Source organism: Gadus macrocephalus, chromosome 7 (assembly GCF_031168955.1).
Source record: "Gadus macrocephalus chromosome 7, ASM3116895v1".
Classification (NCBI taxonomy): domain Eukaryota; kingdom Metazoa; phylum Chordata; class Actinopteri; order Gadiformes; family Gadidae; genus Gadus; species Gadus macrocephalus.
The window spans coordinates 26,343,420-26,354,824 of record NC_082388.1 but is presented as its reverse complement, the minus strand read 5'-3'; the positions used below and the strand labels follow the sequence as shown (position 1 = coordinate 26,354,824).

At 53.9% G+C, this 11,405-nt stretch overlaps 1 protein-coding gene across 9 annotated transcripts; it reads right to left on the bottom strand.

Moving 5' to 3' along the window:
• Window positions 1–553: 553 nt before the first annotated feature.
• Window positions 554–11,405, bottom strand: aifm1 (apoptosis inducing factor mitochondrion associated 1). 9 transcript variants are annotated; one of them, XM_060056114.1, is made up of 17 exons: window positions 11,213–11,405; window positions 10,860–10,962; window positions 10,697–10,773; window positions 8,700–9,044; window positions 8,194–8,312; window positions 7,822–7,952; window positions 7,458–7,548; window positions 7,295–7,379; window positions 7,002–7,078; window positions 6,808–6,916; window positions 6,432–6,539; window positions 6,136–6,224; window positions 5,895–6,035; window positions 3,227–3,369; window positions 2,119–2,243; window positions 1,661–1,851; window positions 554–1,176 (listed from the first exon to the last, which is right to left on the bottom strand). In XM_060056114.1, exons 1-17 carry the CDS (start codon window positions 11,388–11,390, stop codon window positions 1,105–1,107), a joined length of 2,184 nt encoding a protein of 727 aa, XP_059912097.1. In that variant the 5' UTR covers window positions 11,391–11,405; the 3' UTR covers window positions 554–1,104. The 9 variants fall into 9 exon arrangements, with proteins under 9 accessions (XP_059912097.1, XP_059912095.1, XP_059912098.1 ...); XM_060056112.1 differs by having other exon boundaries at window positions 10,697–10,792; window positions 10,861–10,962; XM_060056115.1 differs by having other exon boundaries at window positions 10,697–10,781; window positions 10,880–10,962.

Sequence of the window (11,405 nt, the reverse complement as noted above, 5' to 3'; positions counted from 1 at the left end):
ATGTACAATAAAAATGTGTGAATTAAATAAAGATGCACAGGCTACATTTCTCTATATAAAGTCACCAACATTTCCTCGAAGGTCACTTCTAAAGGACCAGCCGGTGATGGGCTGACACCTGAACGAGATCTATCGCCACGGAGACTTGGATCAAATCGTGACACCATAAAGACGACATAAACACTCAGCGGACAGCAGGGACTCTTGTTTGCGGAGGCGCCGTCACCCTGAAGCAGAGATAAGCACGCCGGCCTCGCATTGTTAAACCCTGCGTTGGTCCGACCGGGCAATGCCGGGACGCGGCCCCTCACGCTGCGCTGGGCCGGGTTTAATGCGACGGAAACCTCGGCTGCTTGTTACTACTCGGCGCTCCCAGAGCCGCCACGACGCTCCGATGACATCGAGGCAGCGTGTCAGCAGTAACAAGATGTGTTGGAGCAAACACAATGTGCCCTACATGGAGGAGGAGGCCGCCGCCGCGGCGGAGGAGCCTCCACCCGGGGGCGGCGGAGGAGGGGGACGACGAGCACCAACAGACTCAAAATCAAACGAGTTTCACTTTAAAAATATTTTTTTATTGCGGATTTCATCTTCTTTTTTTTCCAACTCCTTTACACACACTGAGGATACAATCCTTGATCGAGCGATGGGGGAGGAGACGGAGAGACAGGGAGGAGACGGAGAGACAGACAGAGGGAGAGAGACCAATAGATGGAGAGAGGGAGAGAGAGAGAGAGACAATTATACTTGAATCACATTTTCCCGACGAGGACGATGCATTCACCTTGTGGGCGTGGCCTAATGAGACGGATCAAACTGATTGTTCGAACACACGACAAACTCAGAACGTGAAAAGTGCCAAACGCTCGTCTTAATTACAGAAACACGCCCCTGTGCGTTCTCCCAGGGACAGGAAGTGAGCTGCAGTGACGACAGGAAATGAGATGCAGTGCAGAGGTTCAGCAGCCGGGTTCTCCCAGCGCGGTCGTCACACTTCCGAACGATTATCGGCCGCGACAGCCTTCACACGCCATTAGCTCTGCGCTCAACACACACACACTCCTAGCACACACACACACACACACACACACACACACACACACTCTAATCCTCGTGGATGTTGAAGAGTTTGGCCACTTCGTTCAGATCTGCATGTTCCTCCCCGTCTTTGATGATCTGGAAGGCAGACAGAAACACGTTAAGTCGTGCTATCGGACGCAGATCGTACGCTCAGAGACGCATCGCTTTCTAACGGAGCAAATAAACGCGAGACTCAGGATCGGAAAATTTAAACGGGTGGATTCAGAGTGTGATTGAACTGACCCGCTCGCTGTAGATGTGTGGATAAATAAAACAGTTTCTGACAAGCTTAAGGAGTTCTGACTCAATGTCAGCTGAAATAAATAATACAATGAGTAAAACACTTAAACTGAAACATGACTCAATGAAAGTAGAAAGATGAATAAACTCCCTCCGATTCTTAACACATACCGAGAGCTGTGCCTGATCCAACCAGAGCAGAACTACATCCCATCATGTGGGTTTCTCCATAACGTACGTAGATCCGTCTCCGACTCACACAAGTATATTCCGACCTCCATAAGTGACTCTCTGGGGCCTGACTCGGGAGCCGAGCTACGCTGAGTCCTGGCGGTCGTACCTTGCGTGCGATGGGCATCCTGTTGAAGACGTTCCACAGGATGATCCCGACCACCACCTTGTCCCGCAGGTAGAAGATCACCCCCTTGCCGTAGTCGTCCTTCTGGGGCAGGCTGGGCGGGGCGGGCGTCGTGGAGGCCACGGGGCTCTGGGCCACCTCCTCCGTCTCACTCTCCGACCGGATCCCCGTCCCTGGGGGTGAAGGACCGACACAGCGGGTGAGGAGAGGGAGGGGGGGGGGGGGCTAGACTCTAGGGGGACTGACAACGTACTGAGGGAGGCGGGAGTCTAGGGGGAGGGTGTTGGACTCACAGCATAATGAGGGAAGGATAGTCTAGGGGGGAGGGTGTTCCATTGTGCTCTATAACAGAGTCTGGTCTCAGTGCTCTGTAACAGTCTCTGGGGGGTCTGTGTGTGTGTGTGTGTGGGGGGGGGGGGGGGGGGGGGTCTCTGGCGTACCGGACTTCTCGGTGGCGGCGCGGGGCGTGTCCTTGGCGGTTGCCTTGGCGAAGACCCCCACGGTGGGGAGGCTGCTGTCCACGATGCCGATGGCCTCGTAGCCCACGTCCGGGCCCAGGTCACTCCTGTCACATGACACGATCACATGACACGGGCACACGGTGAGTCAGCCGCACGTCAACATGCATGAACCACAGCAGCCTCTTGCTCAGTGTGTTCCCTCCCTCTCTCCCTCCCTCCCTCCCTCTCTCCCCCCCTCTCTCATTCTACAGCCAACGTTCTAGAGTTGAGTGTTGGTGAGGAGACTAGAACCTACAGGAATGCTAGAACCTCCTAGAGGATGACTAGAACCTCCTAGAGGATGACTAGAACCTTCAGGAGACTATGACCTTCTAGACCTGGAACCCCAAAAAGCACTAAAATCGACAGACTACAGACAAGACTCTAGAGCAGGCCAAGGACCCCCAAACTGATGGAGAGATGGAGCGGGGACCCCCTACTTATATATTGTATAAAATTGTGTTTAATATTAAACGGCCCTTCTTCTTAATTGAAGGAGCAGGCAGAGAAAAGCTCTCTCCCACTGGGCTTTCATTCAAATCAAATACATCAAAATGTCTCGGCCGGTCCAGATGTGTCAGGTGTGCGCCCTCCTTTTGCCTTATAATCAATACTATTGTCTAGCACATGTGGATTACCTTTGGATGTGCGCACCACCCCTCTTGTTGGGTGCGCGAGAGACGTACGAACGTACGCCATATATACAGTACAGTCGGATCGCATGATAGGAATAGATCTATTCCGATTAGAAATCAGATCAAAAGCGTCCATGTAAACGCGGCTAGTGTGTTGGATTCATGTTGGTGTGTATTTAAAGACATTTCAGTTTGTGGAGGCAATTGCGGGGGGGGATATAAAATAAATATGTCTAATCAACCAAAACTTTCGCGACCCCCCTGCAGCACCTCTGCGGACCCCCTAGGGGTCCGCGATTGAAGACCTCTGCTCTAGAGAAGACCTCTGCTCTGTTGAAGACCTCTGCTCTAGAGAAACAGGAGAACCTAGAGGAGCGACTAGAACCACCTCGAGGAGCCTCTGGAGGACCTACCAGAACATGGACTGGTGCCAGTAGGGCTTGTTGGCCCCGGTCATGTTCTCCCCGGCCAGCCGGCCGCTGACCACCGCGTGGTCGTGGTGCTCCACCCTCCGCCGGCCCAGCCGGATGTCGTAGAAGCAGGCCGCATCGCCGGCCTACACACACACACACACACACACACACACACACACACACACACACACACACACACACACACACACACACACACACACACACACACACACACACACACACACACACACACACACACACACACACACACACACACACACACACACACACACACACACACACACACACGGTTAGGTATGCTGGATGCTATAGTGTAGCCCCCAGCTAACTGGATGGTATAGTGTAGCCCCCAGCTAACTGGATGGTATAGTGCAGCCCCCAGCTAACTGGATGGTATAGTGTAGCCCCCAACTGTATGCTATAGTGTAGCCCCCAGCTAACTGTATGCTATAGTGTAGCCCCCAACTGTATGCTATAGTGTAGCCGCCAGCTAACTGGATGCTATAGTGTAGCCCCCAGCTAACTGGATGCTATAGTGTAGCCCCCAGCTAACTGGATGCTATAGTGTAGCCCCCAGCTAACTGGATGCTATAGTGTAGCCCCCAGCTAACTGGATGCTATAGTGTAGCAGCGTGTAGCAGTTTGGATGCTATAGTGTAGCCCCCAGCTAACTGGATGCTATAGTGTAGCCCCCAGCTAACTGGATGCTATAGTGTAGCCCCCAGCTAACTGTATGCTATAGTGTAGCAGCGTGTAGCAGTTTGGAAGCTATAATGTAGCAGTGTGGAAGCTGGCTGTTAGCTAGAAACAGCTCATAGTTTCTCCACTATGGACGCCACTAAACATGGATGCACTTAGCAGGACATTGGACACGGGGTAAAAGCTTCCACCAAGCGTCACATGTTGCTAGCATCATGCTATGTGACAGCCGCTCGTCTGCACATGTAGCATGTCCGCGGCCGAGGAGCGACATGAATAAATCACCAGGCAGCCCCCAGGAAACGGCTGCTTTTACAGCATGCTATGGTTTCTTCATGGAGGGGGGGGGGGGTTGAAGAGGAGGGCAGCACATGTAGCGTAGCGTGTAGCATAGCGTAGCATAGTGTAGCGTTGCAGGTGAGGACGGAGCCCACAAGACAGGTAGCGTAGCTACACACTATGCTTCCCTGCAGCGCTACATGTAGCGTAGCAGGTAAGGCACCTACAGGACATGTAGCGTAGCGTAGCGCTGCAGGTAAGGAGCCTACAGGACATGTAGCGTAGCGTAGCAGGTAAGGAGCCTACAGGACATGTAGCGTAGCATGTAGGGCTGCTCGATTATGAAAAAAGAAAAAAATCATAGTCACGATTATTTTGGTCAATATTGAAATCACGATTATTCAAACGATTATTTTGGAGTTTGAAAACATGATGTATTTATTCAGCATGTCTCTCCCAAAAAACTCTTTGTAACTGAGAACTTGGAAATTTCAGCATAAAAAAAATACACTAAATGGTCAAAAAGAAATTTTTCAAATCTAAAATAATGTACAGATATGTATCCAGCTGTTCTGCACTTTCTATAAAACAAAGAAAAAGAAAGAAAATTTGATTATATTAGGTTTGTGATCGTTTGACGCTGAAACCGAAATCGCGATCAAAAATGCGATTAATCGCCCAGCCCTAGTAGCATGTAGCATAGCGTAGCAGGTGAGGACGGGGTCTACAGACAGTGTAGCGTAGCGTAGCATGTAGCGCTGCAGGTGAGGAGCCTACAGTGCACGGCGCCTACAGAACCGGCCCGCTCGCGCCTCGACTCCGGCTCCCTCCGACACCCTCTCCCTAATGACCTACTTAACACGCCACGTCATAATAGACATCCGGGTTGCCGGTTCAATGCCCTCTGCCCGCGGCCCTGCAGCACATTAACACGGCTGAAGGGAGGAGGGGCTGCCGGGCACAATTAGCAAGAGGACCTCGTCACAAACACACGGCCGCAGGGGTCACCACACTGGGGGGGCCCTCGCTGACTGTACGGGATCCCAGAGGCCCCGATGATGATATAACCGCCATGGCAGCTACGGATGGGGATGCTGTATGATCGGCCAAACAAGTGAAGGTTTGAAAGGTTTTCCTAAAATGTCCCGGCGTCTCGAGGAAGAGACATGGTTCCTCCCTTTGTGGGGGGAGGATGGGGGGAGGATGGAGGATGGAGGCCCCCCCCCCCCCGAGACAGGCTGTAGATACTGAGGGGGTTAGGACCATGTGGACGGGACAGCTGGAGGGGAGAGGAAGGGAGGAGGAGGAGGAGATACGAGGAGGAGGGGACCAGAGGACGAGGTGTGGAGGAGGAGGGGAGGACAGGATGAGAGGAGGGGAGGAGGAGGAGGGGACGAGAGGAGAGGAAGGGTGGAGGCGGAGGCGGAGAAGGGGAGGAAAGGATGAGAGAAGGGGAGGAGAGGAGAGGAAGGGTGTAGGATGAAGATGAGGATGTGGGGAGAGGAGGAAGAGGAGACTATGACAAGAAAGAAAGAAGAGCGGATGAGGGAGTAGGTGAGCAGGAGGTGGAGATCTCAAAAAGCTTTGCGGACTAAAGAACAAACTAGAAGCCCCTTCCCCCCCCCCCCCCCCCCCCCCCCCCCACCCCCGACCCTGGCGGAGGACCTACCACCCAGATGTTGGAGCGCGCCTGCAGCTCCGCGTTGACCCGGTACCCCCCGAAGTCGGCGTCCACCTCCAGACCGGCCGACTTGGCCAGGTCCACGCTGGGCTCCAGACCCACCGCCGCCACCAGGTGGTCCGTGATCACCTGCAGGGGGACGCGACCACACCGTGAGCTCCTTGAGGACATGCCGCTGCGTGGTTCTCTCGTCGGGGGGGGGGGGGGGGGGGGGGGGGGGGGGACGTACCACGCGGCCGTCCTTCAGGTGGATGTGGACCTGCTCGTCCTTGAAGCTGACGGACTTCACCAGGGCCTCGGGCATCACCTTCACCCCCTCTGAGGACACAGGGAGGCACGGCTCCATTAGCGGGCGGTCAGCGGGAGAGCATCGCTGACGCTCTCAGCACACTACTTTACTACTTGAATTGAGGAAACCCGACCAACACACTTCCCATCAAACTCGTGTTCAATGATTTGTTTTCAGTAAAATGTTCCTGATTAAAGCGTCGATCAGCAGATCAGCAGGTCTGATTGGACGGTCACCTTTCTTGACCTTCTCGGTGGTCCAGTTGCTGAGGTACTCCGGGAGGACCTTCCCCATGTTCCCCTTCTCCGGGAAGATCTGCACCACCTCCAGATCTGAGTCAGCAGCTGGAGGAGGAGGAGGAGCAGGAGGGCGATCAGACTATAGGTCAACCACGCTGCTGTAGTGAAGCCATGATGATGAAGTCGTTACAGATCATGAGATTGGGGTGATGATGAGGTTGTTGTTACAGTTAATGCGAGTGGGTGAGGGCGACATCGTCACAGATCATCTGATGCTGTGGGGATGAGGTTACAGGTCATGTGAATGGGCTAGGGTCATGTGACGAGGGGAGGATGAGGACACTGTCACAGGTCATGTGACGGCTGGTCTTACATCTCCTGCCCAGGGCGCAGGCCAGCTCACTGCCCAGGAAGCCCCCGCCCACGATGGTGATGGACTTCACACTCCTGGAGACCATGTCCAGCACCTTGAAGTCCTCCACCTGGAACACAGCGGCCAGCCTTCAACAACCAGCCGACAACCCATCTGTGAGGCGCTCTGCCGCCCTCTAGTGGCGGCTCACTCACCTTGCGGAACAGAGTGGTCCGGTTCATCACCTCCTCCCCGGCCCGCTCTATCACCTGCATGTTCCTGGGGACTCCGCCTACAAGGGGAGGAGTCAGCATGAGGTGGGAGGAGTCAACACACGGTGGGAGCAGTCAACACACGGTGGGAGGAGTCAACACGAGGTGGGCGGAGTCAACACGAGGTGGGCGGAGTCAACACGGGTGGGAGGGGTCAAGGTGGGAGGAGTCAACACGGGTGGGAGGAGTCAAGGTGAGAGGAGTCTAAATGAATTCGTTTTTAAAGCGGTGCTCACCTGTAGCGATTAGACACTTATCGTAGGAAATCTCCGTGTTATCGTCCAGCTGCACTTTGTTCCCCCTCACGTCCATGTGCACCACCTGGTGGACAGTCAGGGCATCAGCTCAACCTGACCAACAGACCGTAACCTGGTGGTAAGGCGGTGCAGCGGTACGAACCTTCCTGCCCGTGAGCACGGCCACGCCTCCGTTGGCGGCCACGGCCAGCTCCTCAGGGCTGATGTAGAACGACGGCGGCTGGAAGTAGATGCTGACAACACAACAACAACAGACATACTTAACACACACGGAGACGCCCCGTCACCAAGGATCAGCCACACACAGGGTCACATGACCGAGGATAGAGGAGGAAATTAAGAGGTCGAAGGAGGATGAGGAGGAAGGAGGTTGTGTGAGAGGGAGGAGAATAGGAGGTGGTGTATGGAGGAGAAGATGGAGGTAGAAGGAGAAGTACAGCAAGTGAAGGACGAAGAAGAGGGGGAGGAGGAGGAGGAGGAGGAGAGCACCGTAGCGATGGGCCCACCTCCTCTCCTTCCCGTTCCACTGTTTGAAGCGCAGCGTGTCGGTGACCGTGGGGTCGTCGGAGAACCACAGCTCTTTGGAGAGCGGGGGCCTCATGTAGGGCAGGTCCGGCTCGTCCGTCACGATCAGCACCTGGGGGGACGACGACACCCGTTTAGCTCCATCATCACCTCCTTCATCACCTCCTTCATCACCTCCCTCGTCACCCAATCAACCCCGGGATTACCCACAGTAACCCCTCTACCATGGCAACCGTCACTCTACCATGGGGCAACCGTCACTCTACCATGGCAACCGTCACTCTACCATGGCAACAGTCAGTCACTCTACCATGGCAACAGTCAGTCACTCTACCATGGCAACCGTCACCCACCTTGGCACCAGGGTCGCGGGCGCGGATGGAGCGGGCGGCGGCAAAAGACGCGGTGCCCCCTCCAATCAGAAGGTAGGGGGCGTGGCCTGGCACCACAGGTAGGCTAGCAGTGGGTTCCGCTGGGGGGGGGGAGACAGGGGGAGGCAGGGAGAGAGAGGGAGTGAGAACCCAACGCCGGAGCCCTGTGCTGAAGCACAACCATGACCCAAACATGACCAGCTGAAGACCAAATGAAGACGTGCACTTTACTCCTGAAAACAACCAGAGAAGAAGATGAATTATTTTATTAAAATTAAGGAAAAGAAAAAAGGTGAGATTCAAAGTTTAGTAGAACTGCACAGTGTGCAGGAGATGATGTCTTAACTATTAACCGTTAACAGGTTTGTCGAGGCTAGGTCCACAGCTGGATTGAGAACCCAAAACGGTGAAAGAACATACGAAGGAAAGTAAAGGAAAACGGCGTCAGGCTGCACCCTGAGTCGGTCGGGTCTCCTCCTCGCCCTTACCACTGTCTGCTGGGGCGATGGGGTCCGCTCCGACAGCGGCTGCTTCTACTGCAACTGGTTCTACAGCAGCTGCTTCTACAGCTGCTACTTCTACTGCAACAGCTTCTACAGCGGCTACTTCTACTGCAGCTACTTCTACTGCAGCTACTTCTACTGCAGCTACTTCTACTGCAACTGGTTCTACTGCGGCAGGTTCTACTGCGGCAGGTTCTACTGCGGCAGGTTCTACTGCGGCAGGTTCTAGAGCAGCGGCAGGTTCTGCAGCAGCGGGTTCTAGAGAAGCAGCAGGTTCTACTACATCAGGTTCTAGAGCAGCAGGTTCTCCAGCCGGTTCCGGTCCACTTTCTGTTTGCAGGAGCGGAAGATGTTAAGCAAGTTAGGACACAACGTTCACAGAGGAGGAGGTCATAGGAATAACTCAGAATGCATCATGGGATTGTGTGTTGGCCATGCTGTGTTGGCCATTTTGAGAGGAATCAAAATGTTGAAGTAATGTTTAATCCTAGAAAAATATATCAGAACCTAGGCTTATGAAAACTTAGGCTAGCTAGGTTAATGTTTTGCCACGTCCCGCATGAGAAACACGTCCCCCCATGGCGACTGATTCGCTGTACTGACATGCAACGTGCGGCGGCAGTGGCCATGCAACCGGGGGGGGGGGGGGGGGGGGGGGGGGGGGGGGGGCACCAGGAGTGTGAGTGAGGTTCTAGAGGGTTTGACGAGCGGAGGGTTTTGACAAGACGGGTGCTTGTCATTCAGGGCGACGGCGTTAATGAGGGATGCAGCGATACATCCACCCAACCACCACCATATTAGTACGCCGACATCGGACCAATTGCTTTGATCGGTATCGGAAGAGTCGGCCATGAAACGCATATATTTGGAAGTTATAATAAAGATATATTTATATGCATCTTAAAATATATGAGTTTCCGTGTGAAAACTATCACTGTGTATGGAACCATAGCGATTCAATCTTAACGGCCCATATTAGTTTATGAATATCGGAATTGGCAAAGTCATTTTACATCGGTGCAGCCCAACTTTTAATTAGAGTCTCCATCTCGAGCTCTCGATGTGTGACTAGGTCGTTAATCTCTAAAACACACGTTATCATACTGTGATAAGACCAAGAAGTCTTTTGTTCAGAGTCTGGGCCTAGAAGAGAGAAAAGTGTGGTGAAAGTCGGCGGGGAAAGAACGGAGAGTTTCAACACTGTTTACATGCAGCCACCTGTGAGAAACGTCTGGAGGAGGAGGGCGGGTTAGGGAGAAAGTGTATTCCGCATGCAACACATGGTGGCAGGGTCATAGGGTCAAGGGTCACAGGTCACGACTCGGTTCCATGAGGTCATGCATGATGTGCCCTGGACGCCAACGTATGGATATGCGACACATTCTTGGGGCTTCACGTGTAGACCACACTGCAAATGAACATGCACTCACCTATAAAGCCCCGCGTCTAGCCCTCACACTAAACACGGGAACTAAGTGCTCACATGAACCAGTACTTGGTAATTAACAATCTACTCCACTCGCTTTCATTTTAAACACTTTCAGTACATGAAAGAGACTGAGGAATCCCAAGTTAAGTAACTTAATCACAGCGTCCGTTGATCACCCATCCTCCCGACCGCTTTGTATTCTTAACCCAACCGGTCGGAGGAACATCGCTGCAACGCTGTCCTCACGGCGCTGGGAGGTGAGGTGAGGACGATGCATTACTGCAGTTAAGCTCTACACATGGAGCCGCAGGCATGGCCTTTGTCTACACATGAAGCCCAAGACTGGACCTCCCACGTGCGGGTGGAGACAGAGGGACGGACAGAGGGACGGACAGAGGGACGGACAGAGGGACGGACAGAGGGACGGACAGAGGGGACGGACAGTGGGACAGAGAGAGGGACGGACAGAGGGACAGACAGAGGGACGGACAGAGGGACGGACAGAGGGACGGACAGAGGGACGGACAGAGGGACGGACAGAGAGACGGACTACCTGGGCTGTCTTCACTGGAGCTGGGGGCTGACGGCTCCTCTGCCGGGGTCTCCTCTACTACTGGGGTCTCCTCTACTACCGGGGTCTCCTCTACTGGGGCCGGGGTCTCCTCTATCGGGGGCCGGGGTCTCCTCTATCGGGGCCCGGGGTCTCCTCTATCGGGGCCGGGGTCTCCTCTACTACTGGGGTCTCCTCTATCGGGGCCGGGGTCTCCTCCTGGGGGGCCGGTGAGAGGGCCTCCGTCTCTGGTGCTGCAGCAACTGAATCTAACAGAAGGACAGAGTAGGACGGAGGAGAGTAGGATTCAGCATCAGAGGTCACCTAGACTCTGCACAATGTAAATGTTAATGTAGCATCTCTAAACCACATAATGTGACCAGTTCTTGACTAATAACCTTTTTTTAGCAGTCAGAATTTCAAGAAATGTGTTAACCTTATATAAAAGTACCAGAACCTACACATGATGCAGTACCAATCCCTGAACCACAGCGTATAGGACCAGCCAACCCGACTCACCGGGCTCTGGGCTCTGGATGTACGAGGTCTGCTGCGACTTGGTTGGTCTGGAGGTGATCTCTGTGATGCGGTCGTCGTATCGCTCTCTGTCCCTCGCACTGTCAGTACGTCTGGTAACCAAACACTCATTAATACTGATACCGTAATACACAGAATACAACCACCAGGAAACACTCATTAATACTGATACGTA

What these genes read in the sequence shown, in the direction of transcription:
- aifm1 (XM_060056112.1), bottom strand. Translation starts at nt 11,390, where the DNA reads ATGAGTGTTTCCTGGTGGTTGTATTCTGTGTATTACGGTATCAGTATT. An exon ending in CGCGCTCCAACATCTGGGTG is followed by an intron (nt 3,370 to 5,894) that starts GTAGGTCCTCCG and finishes GTGTGTGTGTAG; the next exon opens with GCCGGCGATGCGGCCTGCTT. An exon ending in TGGCACCAGTCCATGTTCTG is followed by an intron (nt 2,244 to 3,226) that starts GTAGGTCCTCCA and finishes GTCATGTGACAG; the next exon opens with GAGTGACCTGGGCCCGGACG.